At 37.4% G+C, this 17882-nt stretch overlaps 1 protein-coding gene across 1 annotated transcript; it reads left to right on the top strand.

The window, feature by feature from the left end:
- Positions 1 to 2930: 2930 nt before the first annotated feature.
- On the top strand, positions 2931 to 16506 carry LOC127643307 (sesquipedalian-1-like). Its single transcript, XM_052125989.1, has 3 exons — positions 2931 to 2982; positions 11032 to 11128; positions 12216 to 16506. Exon 3 carries the CDS (start codon positions 12236 to 12238, stop codon positions 13052 to 13054), a length of 819 nt encoding a protein of 272 aa, XP_051981949.1. The 5' UTR covers positions 2931 to 2982; positions 11032 to 11128; positions 12216 to 12235; the 3' UTR covers positions 13055 to 16506.
- Positions 16507 to 17882: the final 1376 nt, after the last annotated feature.

The following is a 17882-nucleotide window of genomic DNA, read 5'->3' as shown; positions in this document are numbered from 1 at the left end:
ACATGACCACAATGGTGTTACTATTGTAATCATGGAAGGGCTCTGGTTTTAAATGTTATAGTACATAATCATTCAGTACCATGGTATATATCAAAATATCATGCTATTTCCATTTGATGCCACATCTTTTCATTACACTGGACACAATCGGTGCATCGCATCACATCGCGTCAAAAACAATAGAACCCCCTTATAATCAATTATGCTGTTTACATAGGACGTGTCTGTTGCGGTGCGTCCTTTTTGCAGACAATAAACGGATGTTGCGTTACATTTTGCGCTGCATGCACTAGCGTTCCTACACAAAGAACGTTCATGTCGACGCGTCCAGTGTAGACAGCCTCAAGCCATAGCGGCGCATCGTGTCAATGCACACGCACGGTGTAGACAGGGTGCAAGAATCTTTGTTGAAGACACAGGTGGCTTAGCCTAATTTAATATTTACACATTTCATTTTCATAACACAATTAAATCTAATTCAATTGTGTAATGTTTAGCAAAATTAAATTAATATAACTGAAAGGTTCACTCAGTAAATTTTGAAGTATGGCTTTGTGGAGCGGAGGGGGGCGGGGCCGGGTCGGAATATCGCGCGCCCGGTCCCCAATCGGCCTGATGAGGCGCGCGAGGGATAAAGGCCGCCGGTGACGATGGTTCGAGAGAGAGAGAATGACGAGCATGTCCGTCATGTGTGTTTATGTTTGTGCTTTTGGTTTGAGTTTAATTAAATTATAATTTATATTGACAAGCCGGTTCTCGCCTCCCCCTTGCCCATCTTTTAACTGTGTTACAGGCTTACACTGACACCTAGTGGCCTGGAAGCTGCATCATTCAAACCCTCAGTTACCAATGCCATTGTAGAAATTCACTATGCGCAGTAAACCAGGATTAATTTAACCCATGAATGAAAGTGTCCAGTCACATGGCAGTTAAGCAGGCACATGCACACATAGACATCAAAAGGGGCTTGAGCACCTGCCCTTTTTATTCCTGGAGAGAACGTGCCCTTTTTTCTGCGGTGCTTTTTTAAATTTTTTTTTAAATAATATATATTCCTGTTTGCTCAGAATGCGCACAGCTTCCTTGTCAAGCAAATATATTTATTGAATAGTGTATATACGTAAATATCGGGTCAGGAGTTATGAAGCGCCTCGAATTTACTGCTGATTTAGCCAAAGACAAATATAGTTAACCTGTGTCTTGCTAGCATGCATGCCTCATGAGCTACTAGCTAATGTAATAAGTTAGCTACAGTTTAGCTAAGGCAAATATATCATGGCCATACAGTGCTACTGTACTAAATGGGGACCCTACAGGTGAATACAGTGTGTGTGTCTAATAACATCATCACAATCGATTAACTGATATGCAAATTAGGCATCAACTAGTTAAAATGCACATATTTGCATCTAATTGACAGGGCAATGCAGGTAAATAGGATAAACAAAATAATTAAAGCATATCACCACAGAACGTCCCCAGTTAATGACTTACATACATCAAGAGTCTTTCCCCCTGAAATTTAGAAATCTAAATTGGTGAATTTAGAAGAAATCTACAGATGCAAACAGATGGAGGATAGTAGGTTTTAAAAAAACTCCATTTAAATGTGGATTTTGAAGGTTTTATTTGATGATGATGATGATGATGATACAGTCCTCCCTCAAATGTGAAACTAAGTCCATGTCACCATCAGTTATTGTGCATGTGTGTGTGTGTGTGTGTGTGTGTACATGCATAGCAATAATAATATTATATTTTTGTATAATATATTATGTACATATTATGTATTTGATTAAAACATTCAGGCACTTCAGTATTCTGATGCTTGGTTGTGTGAAGCTAAAAAGTTATTTTGCTTGTGAAACAAAAAGTATTTAAACAATTAATTTGAATCATGCCTGCAGGCAGCATAATGCCAAAAAAAGAAAGGATACAGAAAAGGAAGGAGAAGAGCACCAGGAAACAGAAAAATTAACAAAATAGCAGCAACAGCCCTCTTCAGTTTAGAGTGAATATTTGTGTTGATTTTTGTCAAAGTGTTTTGTTGATTCTGATAACACCAAAATAATTAAAATGATGTAACAAATTACAAAAATAAACAAATTATTAGTAAAACACGCCCCTCTGCTTGATGCAGTTATTTAGGTTATTCTAAATATATACTTGAAACTAGTAGCATAGAAAAAATGCACATTGTGGCTTGGTTTCCTTTGCTGCTCTATACACCTAGTGAATACTAAGGAGACCATGGTTTCTGTGTGAACTGATTATTTTGTAGACATCTTTTGAAAATGAAACAATTGCGTGAGTTTGAGGATGATAAAATTAATTAACTTTTTTAATTAATTTTTTAAAAAGGAAGTCAGAGTTGTGTTAATATATATACATTTTTTGTTTAAAAATAAGTTAAAAAAAATACGTAATTATGAGAAGTGCCCTTTTTTTCACTTGAGCCTCTGCCCCTCAAAATGTCTGTGCACGTCCCTGCAGTTAAGCTAGAAGTTTTCAGCTGGTCATGTGATGCTATCATGGCTGCCCACATGAGGCACCCCTGCCCTATGTGGAAAAAAAGAGCTTTTATAAGGTTACTAATATGACCGAACTCTTCACCTCACATGAGTGGTCATGATTTTACACATATGTTTAAATATTACAATTAATTTCTTTAGAAGTAAAACATTTTAAATTAGGAAAAAAAATTACTGACTGCAGCTTTAAAATGTGTATTTTTATGTATTTATTTATTTTTGTTAAACATTGCTCTATTTAATTGGGATTTAATATAATATAATATATTAATTTAATTATGCACAATTGGTGGCTGAAATTTGTAATCTTTATAATACTCTTATTTATGATTATATTGTAAAGCTCGCGAACATCTGCTGTTACCAGAGAGATTCCAGGAGCGTCACGTGATCAGTCAGGAACGGAAGAAACGAAAAAATTGTCTGCTGGCATCCGACAACACACTTAAAGGCAAGTTAAACATCAACATATGATCGAAACGACGCTCTACATTTCTTTACTTTGTGTTTACGAGTTACTCTGGCGTTGTAACGCGACTCTAATAGTTTTACGTTAGTTAAAGCGCTGAATTTGATGGCTGTAATGTCAAGCAAACTGCTCGAGCGCCGAGGATAACAAAGACTGCACTATAAACCGCATTTACTTTATTTCTGTAATTATTGTGCTTGTAGTTCAAGTTTTCCTTAATTTACGAAAACAAACCAGTTTGGCAATGTTAGATCAGCTTTTTAAAAGCTCATTAGTCGTTGTTAAGCCATGCATGTGTGCTACAGATTTGATCTGGCTTCATATTTCTACACCATTGTCATGTTTGCTGGACATTCAGTGTAAATATTTTACTTCCACTTTTATTTTTGAACCCATACTGATTAAAAGCAGTTGCCTGGATCACTGAAACTTTAGTTGTGAGCTTTTGAGTCGCTAACCATGTGTGTAACGTGATGCAGTGGTGTATATAGTAATACCACAGTTCTTTGAGATATATATATATATATATATATCATGATATTCATGCATCGTGGTATTTACATGGTTGTTCCAGTGTACTTCAGAAAATACCAGGGTATTACTATAATGGCGGTGTCCAAAAACCATAGTAATAGCATGCAACTTTGTGTTGGGCTTTGTGAGTTGGCTAGAAAACAAAAGAGATATATAAAGCTACCATATGCACTCTTTTCAAGCAAAACGTTTAATAAAAAAAGAGGCATGTTAGGAACAATGGATAGATCAAATGTTCAGGTTGTAAAACATTAATGGCGCATTAGTGGTGCATAATGAGACCAGTTGGTTAGTCATTGTTTTGAGAAAAGGTCTAGCATAATTTGTATTGTGATTAGTGTGATACTGTGTTATCTAATGCAAAAACATTAAGTCTGGCTTAAAGGGACAGTTCACCCAAAAAATGAAAAGTCTCTCATCGACATTCTTCTACTGAACACAGTGAAGGTAGTGGTGGCTCAGTGGTTGAGGCTCAGTGGTTGAGGCTCAGGGTTACTGACCAGAAGGTTGGGGTTCAAGCCCCAGCACCACCAAGATGCCACTGTTGGGCCCTTGAGCAAGGCACTGAACTCCAGGTTGCTCTGGGGGATTGTCCCTGTAATAAGTGCACTGTAAGTCGCTTTGGATAAAAGCATCTGCCAAATGCATAAATGTAACAATGTATATATTTGTAGAAGTAATTAAAGCACAGCCAAGCATTTGTCTGATGCCTATATTTTTCTTGTTTTGGTTCATGAGCTGGTTTAATTCAGTCTGTGGTCATATTCTAGACCCTATAGCTCATATTAAAGCTAAAAAACTTAAAACAAGAGGCTCAATAAAGACACTTGTGTTCTTAGATAGGAGTGGCTGAAGGCAGAGAAGATGAACTCCCAAGTATACTATGAAATCTTGAGGGACAGCATATTTAACCACCAGCACACTGTTAACACTGCCAGAGCTAATTATTTTTCTGATTTAATCTCCAAAAATGCTGATAGTCCAAAAAAGTATATTCGGTACTATGAACACAGTACTTAATCCTGTTGTCACCGTCACCAGTTTTTCATCAACAAAATTGATGTCTTAAGATCTGGCATCTCCCACTCTTTACTGACCTAACTTAAATTTCATCTAATTTTATCAAATTTGACACTGTACAACTCTCTCAACTGGTAGATATCATGTGTCATATGAAGCCTGCTTCCTGTTCTATTGATGTTGATCCCAGTTGTGCCAGTGGTGGCTCAGCGGTTAAGGCTCTGGGTTACTGACCGAAAGGTCGGAGGTTCAAGCCCCAGCACCGCCAAGATACCACTGTTGGGCCCTTGAGCAAGGCCCTTGACCCTATATGCTCCAGGGGCGCTGTTTCATGGCTGACCCTGCCCTCTGACCCCAGCTTAGTTGGGATATGCGAAAACAACTGCATTTCATTTGTACCTGTACTCTGCACAATGACAATAAAGTTGAATCTTAATCTTAACAGGGACATTTTACTTGTTGATAAAGATCATGTGGCAATTTAAAGGCATGCTTAAATGAACTAGATAAATTAATTGATGTCAGATATAACTTTTTTTTTTTATTCAAATCAAGTTTGAACACGTTCTTTATTTGTAGTATTTTCCAATTTTCTTTAATAATAGTAAAGTCATCAAAACTATGAAATAACACTAATGGAAGTATATGGATTATGTTATGATTGAATGTTAAACAATTCAGAAAGGTCTTATACTTGAGCTTCTTTCTTCCGTGGAGCTCAACAGATGTTAGTCGGTCAGCATTCATTTTCAGCATCTTTAATTCATACAAGGAAAGTGAATGGTGACTGAGGCTAACATTTCCATTTGGGTTAACTATCTCTTTAAATGCACAAAAATAAATGCATATTTGGGTGTTTCTTCCACTTATTGTACTTTTCTAGAAAGTAAAGGCTAGTTGTTGTTTAGCATACTTTATCGTTTTTTTAAATGAGTCTACAACCAATGTCCAACAGAGGAGGTTGTCATTTTTGTTATTTTTTCTGAAAGTCATGAATATTCCCAAAACAGTTTCATTTCCAGCACATCCCAAATTCTGAAAGAGGTTTAATAGAATTCTGTGGTGAAATTATTTTTATTTGTAAAATGTTTTAAATAATATGGCTTGTCAACCAAAACTTGAGCTCATTGATGTCATTAAGTCTGCTTTTTTTATTCCATCCATTACTCCTGGTCGGAAGCTTCCGTAAATATTTAGTTTATAGGTAGGGTTACCTCCTACCTAAATGTAATGGTGCAATGCTAAAATATTTAGTAGTGCGTAAATTGTGACTTGGTGTCCATTTACACCACAACTAGGCTAAGTTTTAACGTACGTATAGCTGGTCCAGCCGGCCCCAGGTCTATAGTACATAGCTCCCTAATTAATAATACTCTTCCATCCAGTTTTATACATGCTGTAGTGATGCCCCTGCTTAAAAAGGCAAATCTTGATTGAAATTATCAGCCCATCTCAAAACTTCATTTTCAGTTCTAAAGTTCTGGAGACGGTTGTTTTTCATCAGCTTTCCTCGTTTTTAAATAAAAATGTCATTTTAGACTAATATCAGTCCGGCTTCAGAACAAGACGCATCACTGAGTCTACTCTCCTGAAAGTTACAAAAATAGTGAACAATAACTGTGTACTCTGGGAAGTGTGCCTTTCTAGTTTTGCTAGATCTCAGTGCAGGCCTTTGACACGATCGACCATACCATCCTTCTGAAGCATTTACAACAGTGGGTTGGAATTCAGGGTAGTGCACTTAATTGGTTTGCCTCTTTCCTCAAAGATAGAACTTTTTCAGTTGAGGTTGGAAACTTTTCTTCATCTTCTGCATCTTTTAACTTTGGAGTACCTCAAGGCTCCATTTTAGGCCCTGTACTATTTTCTTTATAAACTCAGTGGAAGAAAGAAACGTACTTTCACTTTCAATTGCTTTTATTTTCAGCAAACTTAAAGGTTTAATATGTAAGATTCAGAAACCCTTGTTATTAATGACACCTGTGGCCATTAAGTGAACTGCAGCCAGCTACATGTTGCTCGTGAACACACTCAATAGGGATGAGAGCGAGTGAGCATCGACCAAAATGATCATGATTCACTGACATCATGCTGACAGATGAGGTAGCATAATTAAAATTACACAGTTATGATTGTTTTACTACAAACTTTGGGACTAAACTAAAACTACTTATCAGCTAACATGGCATACCGATACACACATACAGCTACATACTACTGAACTATACTAGACAGTTTACTGTTGCACTGCAGTTATGTTGCACTATTGTATGTTTTGTATGTCATATGTTGTACTACGAATAAGAAACCAGCATATTTTCTTACATTTATCCTGTATACCTGACTTTTAGTATAAAGAGAATATTGTTGAAATTATTTGAATGTTACGAAGTAAGGTAGCTTGCATTTTGTCAGCGTTAGCAAGCAAGATCATGTTTGCTAAAATTACACAGATCAATTCTTATGGCACTATATTTCACATGCTTTGCAGTTATGTAAGCTTACATGTCCAATAAGAAGAACGCCAATTCAGGATCGGTTTTGATCCCCAAAACTGAAGGAAGGTCCCTCCAGGAATCAAATGCCCTGCCGATGTTCCCGATCGTGTTTCTGCTTAGCCAGACAGGATTCAGTAGATAATTGTTTTTTCTTTTCTTTTTTGCTTACTCTGAGTTCTTGTAGGAGTCGGTGTTGTGCTGGGAGCCAGACATTTGCTGAATTCCATCTCTAAGATAATGTTCATTAGTGTTGCAGTTTGTTGTTGCTGTTGAATAGCGGAAGCGTTGAGGCGAGGGTCACGGGAGCGTGCATAATCGTCACACCCTTTGGATTTTTTTTTTTAATCGACCCGCTCCCTTCGCATGAAAATCAGTCTCCAGGTTTTAATAGGCAACCTTGGAAGTCCGGGAAGGGCTAATTTTTTAAGGTGCGTTACAAGCCGTTCACACATTGGCCAGAAAAAGGCAAATATTACATGAAAATTGCTACATATTGCACCTTTAACACATGTGTAAATATTTGTATGAACATAGAAAGATTCAACAACTAAGACATAAACTGAACAAGTTTCACAGACATGTGACTAATAGAAATGGAATAGTGTGTCCCTGAACAAAGACGTTTTCCCTGAAGACTCATTTCAGCCTATTGCGGACAGTCTGAGCACTGATGGAGGGATTGTGCATTCCTGGTGTAACTCGGGCAGTTGTTGTTGCCATCCTGTACCCGTCCCACAGTTGTGATATTCGGATATACCGATCCTGTGCAGGAGTTGTTACATGTGGTCTGCCACTGCAAGTATGATCAGCTGTCCTTCCGGTCTCCATCTGCATCCTTCCCTGGCCACATCTGCATCCTCATGCCTCCGTGCAGCATGCCTAAGGCATGTTCACACAGATGAGCAGGGACCCTGGGCATCTTTCTTTTGGTGTTTTTCAGAGACAGTAGAAAGGTCTCTTTAGTGTCCTAAGTTTTTATAACTGTGACCATAATTGTCTACCCTCCGTGAGCTGTTAAATTTCACAGAGGGAACTGTAAAGTTATTTGGATTTTTACAAAATTATCTTTAAAATACAGTGTCCTGAAAAAGGGCCATTTTATTTATTTTTTGCTGAGTTTATATGTATCCTTTAGGTACTATTTTTCACTGACACATCTCACATCAGGGATTAAAAACTAAATGTTTTTCATTTTGGTTCATTCTGAGCAAAAACTTCCGGTTCGTTCTGGTTCAGAAGTTCTGTAGCCTTCTTACTAAAAGGTTACTAACGTTCTATTTAAAATGACAGAACTTTGCACTAATGGGTGGGTGAAATACCAGTTGCAGTGTTGCCAGATCTTGCAAGTGCCATGGTCTGGAAAACAAGCCCAAAAAAGCCACTTGCCTACCAAAATAAGTGAAAATAAGCATTTTTTTTTTTTCACGTGTGGTGAATTGATCGCATAGAAATCATAAGCAGTTAATTAACAGTTAAGTATAATTTTACTGTATTTACAGATCTGCTTCTCAGTCAATACTCAACAGCATCAAATCTCAATTAATGCATCGTATCTAACATTTATTCAGTGTAGACTTGGAAACAACTGAGAAATGTACTTTTTACCTCTGCTAATTCAGATACAAGGAAAACATTATTAATGCATATATACTGTATGTAGATAATGCGACATCCACAATGGGCAATTAGGAAAAGAAATGTGTGATGCAGTTATATTTAGCTAAAAATTCAGTTCATTTTTGTTTCTGGTCCTTGAACCGTTTTTAGTCCATGTCTCATATAATTTCTATGCAGATGACACTCAACTTTTTTTTTCTGATAGAATCAAATGATGTCTCTGCCTTACGATGTTTTTTGATTGTTTTGAGGACATTAAAAGCTGGATGGCAGCCAACTTTTTTACAGTTAAACAAATCTAAGACAGAAGTCCTAGTTTTTGGCCCTTCAAATTCCATTACAATGTTAACCAGAAATGTAAGACCTTTATCTTCAAATGGGTGTTTCTCAATCCTATCACGCCTTCAGCTGGTTCAAAACGCTGCTGCTAGGCTTCTGACTGGGACCAGAAAAAGAGATGGTATCTCTCCAGTGCTGGCCTCTCTCCACTGGCTTCCTGTTCAAAGTTTTAATGTTTGTTTACAAGGGCTTGTATGGTCTGGCACCTGAGTACATTTCTGGGTTAATTTCTCTGCATCAATTCTCTAGACCAGTGGTTTCCAACTCTGTTCCTGGAGGTCCCCCAACACTACACATTTTGGATGTCTTCCTAATCAAACACACCTGATTCAATTCATCAGCTCGTTAGTGGAGACTCAAAGACCTGAATTGGGTGTGTCAGAAAAGGGAGATCAAAATGTGCTGTGATGGGGAACCTCCAGGAACTGAGTTGCATGGGAACCATTGCTTTACGGACATTAAATAGTTTACGGTTAACTTTTCCCAAATCAAGATTAAAATTTAAGGGTGACTAAGCCTTTTCAGTTGCAGCACCAAGGCTTTGGAATATGTTACCTTTACATATTAATTCTGCCCCAACTCTTGATGATTTTAAATCACTTCTTTAAATGTTCTTGTTTGTTTTAGCATTTGATACGTTGCAATTGTAATATTATTAGTTTGACTCTTTTGTGCATCGTTTTAATCTCCTTTTGTGAATGTTTGTTCTGGTATTATTGTAATGCATACCTTACTTTTTTAACTACTTTAATTGTACAGTTTTTGGCCAACAGTTGTTTTTCAATGTGCTATGTAAATAAATGTGACTGACTGACAGAAGAATATTTAAGCTCTGTTGGTCCATTCAATGCAAGTGAATGGTGATCAGACCTTGGAATCACCAATAATCACATAAAGGCTGCATAAAAGTAATGCATATGACTCCAGTGGTTAAATCCATGTATTCAGAATGTATCTGATATGTTTGTGTAAGAAACAGATCAATATTTAAGTCCTTTCTTACAATAAATCTCCACCATTGTCCAGCCAGTCTGTACCAGTAGGTGGCGAAATGCACAAAGAATGTGAATCTTCAAAAAACAAAAGAAGAATGTGGATTTTTATTGTAACCCACACCTATCATATTGCTTCTGAAGACACAGATTTAACAACTGGATTTGTATGGATTACTTTTACGCTGACTTTATTGGCTTTTTGGAGCTTCAAAATTCTGGCCACCATTCACTTGCATTATATGGGCGTACAGAGCTGAGATATTCTTTGTATTCAGCAGACAAGACAAAGACAAAGATCCCCCATTTAGCCTTAACAGACTGTAGGGGCAAGTGCTGTTAGCAAGCACCTATGAAGGCCGGAACGGTACACGAGGGGGTGGGTGGCCAGCACCACGCCCGACCGCCTTTGTCTTCCCAGTGGCGATGTTTTACACACCACACCAGGTACTCATTTTAGGCTGAGTCGACCTAGGGGAGGCCCGGGACCAGTTCAGATAATCATCACTGGTGTTGGCCATGAGCGAGAACCGAACTCAGGTCACGAGGTTCATAGCGCAGCGCGCTAACCGCTACACTACCGCTCCCATTCAGCAGAAGACAGTAAGTCATAGACATCTGGGATGGGATGAGGGTTAGTAAATTATGAGAGAAGTTTCATTTTTGGGTGAACTATCACTTTAATAGTCCAAATACTTTTTAGGGCCACTGTACATGGGGATTAGTATAATATAATTGGGATTATGATGCCAGTATACAATATCTGCTTTACCTGCACCAGTCAGTGCCCATGAACCATGACATCACTGAAGATGTCATGCTTCAAAGAAAAACAAAGACTGTCACATGTTTTTTTTCTCTACATCTGATTCATGGAAAGTTTAGTCATAAGCCACAGAACTTCATGAAACGTTTTTTAAGAAAGAGGAATTTGCTTTATTTAAATTAGGTCTAATGTGTAAAGTGGGATGTACCAGTGTGAATTCCACCTCAGTCATTGACTATGTGGTGGCTATTGTGTTGATTTTCAGTGGAAGCATGGAATGGAGATACTTCACATGTGCTGGTGTTTTGATTGATGGCAGGAAGCTTTCCTCTTGTGAAGGGTTGACAGACCAGTTTTGAACGGTGAGCACAAACATTTAAAGCTTCCCACAGCATCTAAATATCTTATGATTGATTCAAGGGCTGAGCAGTATAGCTAAAACCTCTCAATATTTATGTATTTGCTCTGAAAGGCCTTTAAATGGTGACTTTTTTTTTTAATTGGACAGACCAAACAGCCATTGTTGGGAAGTAGATCCTAACTGTTCTATTCATGAAGTAGAGTAAAAAATCAAGGCTGGTTAAATCTAAAGCAAAACAGCGTTAGAGTTGATCAACTGAATCAATTCAAATTGGGCATTTCAATGATTTGATTCAAACTTTAGCAAAATGGTACTAGTGTTGGTCATCTGAATCAGATCAAAGTGTCCAGTTCACTGAACTGATTCAAACTTCATCAAAACAGCGTTAGAGTTGGTCATCTGAATCAATCAAGGTTTTCCTCAATTTTTTACTAACTGTACTCAAGGAAGAATTAATTATATTAACAATTTTCATTTTACAATGTTTTGCTGATTTTTGAATCCATTGAAATTGACATTTTGAACTGACTAAAATAACCAACTCTTTAACTCCATTTGCTAAAGTCAAGCTTATAATGCAGTGTTGGTATAGTCTGAATCAATTAATTGAAATAGCCAGTTTAAACTGATTCAAATCACCAACTCTAATGCTGTTTTGCTGAAGTGCGTATTAATTAATTGAAACAGCCAGTTTAAACTGATTAAAATCTCCAAATCTAATGCCATTTTGCTGAAGTTTGAATCAGTTTATTGAAATGGCCAGTTTGAATTGATTCAGATGACCAACTCTAATGCTGTTTTGATGAAGTTTGAATCAACTCCTTTAAATTGCAAATTTGAACTGATTCAAATGCCCAATTCTAATGCAATTTGTAGCTGATGTTTACTTTATATCATTGAAATGGCCAGTTTGAACTAATTCAAATTACCAACTCTAACACCATTTCTGCAAAAGTTTAAATCAGAACTGCTTTTAAACTATCTGAACACTGCCTTAACATTCTTATGCTCACAAGTCATGAGACTAATTTCGAGAATAGTAGTTAGTAGTAGTACTGTAAACTAATTTCTATTGATTTCTATTTCAGAGACAGGGCTTCTCGCAATCATGAAGTTGAACGAGAGAAGTGTGGCACATTACGCCACATGCCACTCTCCTCCAGACAAGACAGGCTTCCTTTTTAAGAAAGGGGAACGGAACACATCATACCACCGTCGCTGGTTCATTCTGAAGGGCAACATGCTCTTCTACTTCGAGGAGAAGGAAAGTCGAGAGCCGATTGGGGTAATCGTCCTCGAGGGTTGTACGGTGGAGCTCTGCGAGTCTGAATCTGAAGAGTTCGCCTTTGCCATTAAATTTGACTGCTTCAAAGCAAAATTGTATAAGATGGCCGCAGAGAGCCAGGCTGCAATGGAGTCATGGGTCAAAGCACTATCACGGGCGAGTTTTGACTACATGCGGCTGGTCGTGAAGGAGTTGGAGAGGCAACTGGAGGAGGTACAAGGAGCAAGACAGGGGAAAAACAAGGCTAAGAAACACCCGCCACAAGTGCAGGGAGAAAGAGCAACAGGTTTCCGAACTGCCAACCCATCAAGTCAGAACGTTGTCATAACGGGGCCTTCGCAGCTTCATGGACAAACAGAAGAGGAGTTGTCCACTTTTGGGAGTTCTTGTAGGGAAAACGATGTGTCTTGGAGCAAGCCCGCCAGTGTGGCTAACGGTGTCAGTGAGGGTTGCTTCTGGGTTGGGGACTGCAGTGGGAGGGGCGATGGAGTCAGACCACCTCCAGTTCCTCCTCGAAGGAAGGCCAACGGCGGGCCACAGGAGAGCTCCGTTTCACCCGGCACAGGGTGTTTCTCCAAACTACACGACTGGTATGGGAAAGAGGTGGCTGAACTTCGGATAGAGTGGCTTCAGAGTCAGTAAAGCCGCCAACCCTTGAATGTGCTGAAGGGGAAGGTGGATGGGAGCATCTGCTTGAGACTCGACCCAAAATATCCATCCCCACACATAATGGTGGGTTACAGTGTTTGGTGCAATCTCAGTCAAGAGCTTTCTCTGACTTTCAAATTAGATTGGTGCTCTTTTGTTAGTTGAGGAACAGAGATAGTAGGCCAAATAAATCTATAAACTGAGAGATATTGATGCATCAGAATGTTAGTCACTTGTTGGACAGCTTGTTTTTAGACAATTGAAACAAGACCAAGACATTTTTTTAAAGGAATGGTTGACCCAATAATGACAATTCTGTCATGTACTTACCCTCATGTCATTCTAAACCCAAATTACTCACTATCTTTTGTGGAACAAAAGGAGATATTTTGCAGACTGTTTTTTCCTTCATACAATAAAAGTGAATGAAAAGCACCATAATAGTGGCCCTTATGCCTTGGGCTCTTTTGAAGCCATATGATAGCTTTGTGTGAGGAACCGTTTTATGGAAATCTTTATTCACTGAAAATGCAATTTCATATGGCTTTGGAAGACTTGAAAAGAGCAGAGAAGTTGCATGGCCTGTGTTTTGGGGGTTTTTTGTTGTCATTTTTGAAACTCAACAGACCCATTCTCATTACAAAAAAGAGAACATTGGACATTTTATGTGTTCCACAAAAGAAGGAAAGTCACATGGGTTCGGAACAACATGAGGGTGAGTAAATGATGACAGGATTAATCATTTTGAAGCCTTGCACTTAACTTCATCTTGGGACTTTCCTAGAACCTCATGTTGAAGTGTCATTATTTTACTTGCCATTACCTTTTCATTTCTGTTTCATTGTATTTGATGTTTTAAATGAAGGTCTTCTATTGCAATTTCTTTTTTGGTCTTGATAAAAAGAAAAGCGGTACAACATCCATGTTTTCGTTATCAAAAATACCATGAATGTTACATTAAATGTACATTACGGATTCAATGCAAGTTAAGCTCGATGGACAATATTCATTTCCAAAATTGTCATTTCTACTTGTCATTCCTTTTCTTTAAAAAAGCAAAAATCTGTGTTTCATTGAGGTACTTGAAATGGAAGTGCATGTGGCCAATCTGTAAATGTCACAATACTCAATGTTTAAAAAGTATAGCCGAGCTGGTCTGTGGCAAATGTAATAATTTTATATAAAAAAAACAACAACATTTTGAATAACCACAAAAATGTTAAACCTATTACAAGAATAATACAATTATGTTATGCAAATGTCTTGGCGGTTGTCAAAAGTTAGTGCTTTGTGAGGAGATGTTAAATTAAACCTGCCAATTCATAAATGCCATGATTATTTTCAGGGATGCAAACTACTTGCCTTTTCTAAGATAATTTGCCTGTATTTTAAGTCAAATTGTCTTTATTTTACTTTTTAAAACAACTTGAGGGGGTACTTTAGGTTTAAACACTTAAAAACGTTTTCAATACAACAAACAAATGAACTAATATACCGGTGAAACAAATGCTATGACTTGATTTTTTTTTTTATATTGTCTCTGACAATGGACTTAACAGTTCATATTTTATCTTTGGGGGATCATGCAAAGACAGGGGCGTCGGACTGGGGGGGTAAAGGGTACCGAGTACCCAGGGCCCGAGGCAGGGGGGGCCCCTTAGAAGTCAGTTTTCTATACATACATATTTGGTACGGGGGCCCAGCAAGATGGTTTGTACCCAGGGCCCAAAATTTGGTGCTACGCCCCAGTGCAAAGATGCATGAAAGCTGTGATTGAAAATCAGGGTTATTCCACCAAATATTGATTTCTGATCTCTTCCTAAGTTCAACATTAGTTACATTAGAACTTATTGTGTTGTTTAAAAATGAATATGGACTTGTTTTCTTTGCATTATTTGAGGTCTGAAAACACTACAGGTTTTTTTGGTAATTTTGACCAGTTGTCATTTTCTGCAAATAAATGCTCTAAATGACAATATTTTTATTTGGGAGAAATGTTGTCAGTACTTTATAGAATAAAACAAAAAAATTAATTTGACTCAAACACATACCTATAAATAGTAAATGCAGAGAAACTGATCATTTTGCAGTGGTCTCTTCATTTTTTCCAGAGCTGTAGATATATATATATATATATATGGACTGATCAGCTACAACATTAAAACCTCTCTCATCAACAAGGCATCCAGCTCACTGGATGTTTTTTGTTTTGGCACCATTCGGAGTAAATTCTTGAGACTGTTGTGTGTGAAAATCCCAGGAGATCTGCAGTTACAGATATACTCAAACCAGCCCATCTGGCACCAACAATCATGCCACGGTCCAAAACACTAGGATTGACATTTTTCCCCATTCTGATGGTTGATGTGAAAATTAACTGAAGCTCCTGACTCATATCTGCATGATTTTGTGCACTGCTGCCACAGGATTGGTTGATTAGGTGATCACATGGATGATTGTTGGTGCCAGATGGTTTGAGTATTTCTGTAACCGCTGATCTCCTGGGATTTTCATTCACAACAGTCTCAAGAATTTACTCCAAGAGAGGGACAGTTCTATGGATGGAAACACCTTGTTGATTAGAGAGGTCAACAGAGAATGGTCAGACTGGTTCAAACTGATAAAGTCTACAGTAACTCAGATAACTGCTCTGTACAATTGTGGTGAGAAGAATATAATCTCAGAATGCTGTTCTGAGATGCGGGTTGGTGCTGTTTTGCCGGCACGAGGGGGACCTACACAATATTAGGCAGGTGGCTTTTAATGTTGTGGGTGATCAGTGTATATACTGTACATATATATATAAAATTTGTTTTGGGGAGCACCTGCATTATACAGTTATTAATTTTAGGCTTAGCTTTGCTGTGCTTAACTTATCGTTCTTACCAATAAGTCAATGCTTTGCCTTGCTTTAAACTGACCAAGTTTAGCCATCATCCTGTGACCAACTTTTATTACATTATAGAAAATACACAGACAGCTTTCAGAATAATGGCTTTTTGTAAATATGCTTTTATGCCCTTTTTAATGGTCCGGATTCATTCATACAGAGAGATGAACTGGTACGTTTTAAAGTTGTACATTGTGTGCAATCATATTTTGGGAGAATTTAGACACTAAGTAGCATCCTATACAGGCCTTTGGGTTTATATACAACTGTTAAATACCACAATAAAAACAGAATGCTACTGCAATTAAGATAAAATTATTTTGGTTTTAATATTAACAGTTTTTGTATTGTACAATGAATTGTTACATTACAGGACAGCTGCAATAAAGTTTACTATACTGTGTACTCAATCTCATTACTGTTGTAGTTGTATCACCCTGCTTTGAATATTTGATCAGTACAGGCATTGAAATGAAATATGGTCAAATATTTAAGAGTATATTTGAAGGAAACAAGAATGTAACTACCACAATGTTTTCTGACCAATCAAATAAAAATGAACATTATAAAATGTGTTTTTGTTTTTTTATCAAAGTGTGAACTTTCCCTATTCTGCCACAAGGTGTCTCAAAAGGATTGTATGGTGAAGTAGTAAATATTTTTCTTTTCATAAAGACAGATTTATTACTAAGTTCATTCAAAGAAACCATATCGTTTTAAAAGTGACTCTTTAAAATTAAAATGTACATAGTTTCATTTAGATTCAGTTTCATTAAGATTCTTAATGTTTAATAACATAAATTGACTTTCATATGATCTCACAGCTGATAACATGCTTTAAACAGACATCAAATTTGACTGTGGAAACTCCACTTAAAGGAATAGTTCACCCAAAAATGAAAATTCTCTCATCATTTACTCACCTTCGTGCCACCTTAGATGTATGACTTTCTTCCTTCTGCTGAACACAAATGAATATTTTTAGAAGAATATCTCAGCTCTGTTGGTTCATACAATGCAAGTGAATGGTGGCCAGAACGTTTAATCTCTAAAAAGCAAATAAAGGCAACATAAAAGTAATCCGTACGACTCCAGTGGTTTAATCCATTATGTTATGATAGGTGTGGGTGAGAAACAAATCAATATTTAAGTCCTTTTTTACTACAAATGCTCCTACAAATGCTCCTCCTTGCCCAGGAGTTGGTGGCATGCACACGTCTTTGTGTTCTGCAGAAGAAAGAATGTCATAGGCTGAGTTCGGAATATACTACCATATTAATACTATTTCTGAAGTAAGAGTAGTATGGATAGTATGCCATTCCGAACTCAGCCCTCTATATCTGGGATGGCATGAGGGTGAGAACATTTTTTGGGGTAAACAATTCCTTTAAGTAAGCTGTAAATAGCAGAAAGGTGCCCAAAATGATGAAACACTTAAAAGTTGTGGTGGCCAGATATATACAGTCAGGTTGAGAAGTCTGAGACTCCTGAATCTAATTTAAACCTGGAAATTAACTGACGTTTTTGGGTCAAAACAAAGAAGCATTATGACAAAAGCAAATTTGAAATATTTAAGATTCTGCACTATTACTTTGTCTATGTTACTAAAGTTCCTTGCTGTGAATGAAGCACACAAGATGCTCATATGGGAATCTGATATACAGTTGAAGTCAGAAGTTTACATACTCTTAGGTAAGTCATTAAAACACATTTTTTAACCACTCCACAGATTTCATATTAGCAAACTATAGTTTTGGCAATTAGTTTAGGAAATCTACTTTTTGCTTGACACAAGCAATTTTTCCAACAATTGTTTACGAACCTATTGTTAAACTTTTAATTGACTATATCACAATTCCAGTGGGTCAGAAGTTTACATACACTAAGTTAACTGTGCCTTTAAGCAACTTCAAAAATTCCAGAAAATTATGT

This window comes from Xyrauchen texanus, chromosome 4, assembly GCF_025860055.1.
Source record: "Xyrauchen texanus isolate HMW12.3.18 chromosome 4, RBS_HiC_50CHRs, whole genome shotgun sequence".
NCBI lineage: Eukaryota > Metazoa > Chordata > Actinopteri > Cypriniformes > Catostomidae > Xyrauchen > Xyrauchen texanus.
The sequence above is the reverse complement of the archived record's forward strand: the minus strand, read 5'-3'. Positions and strand labels throughout refer to the sequence as shown.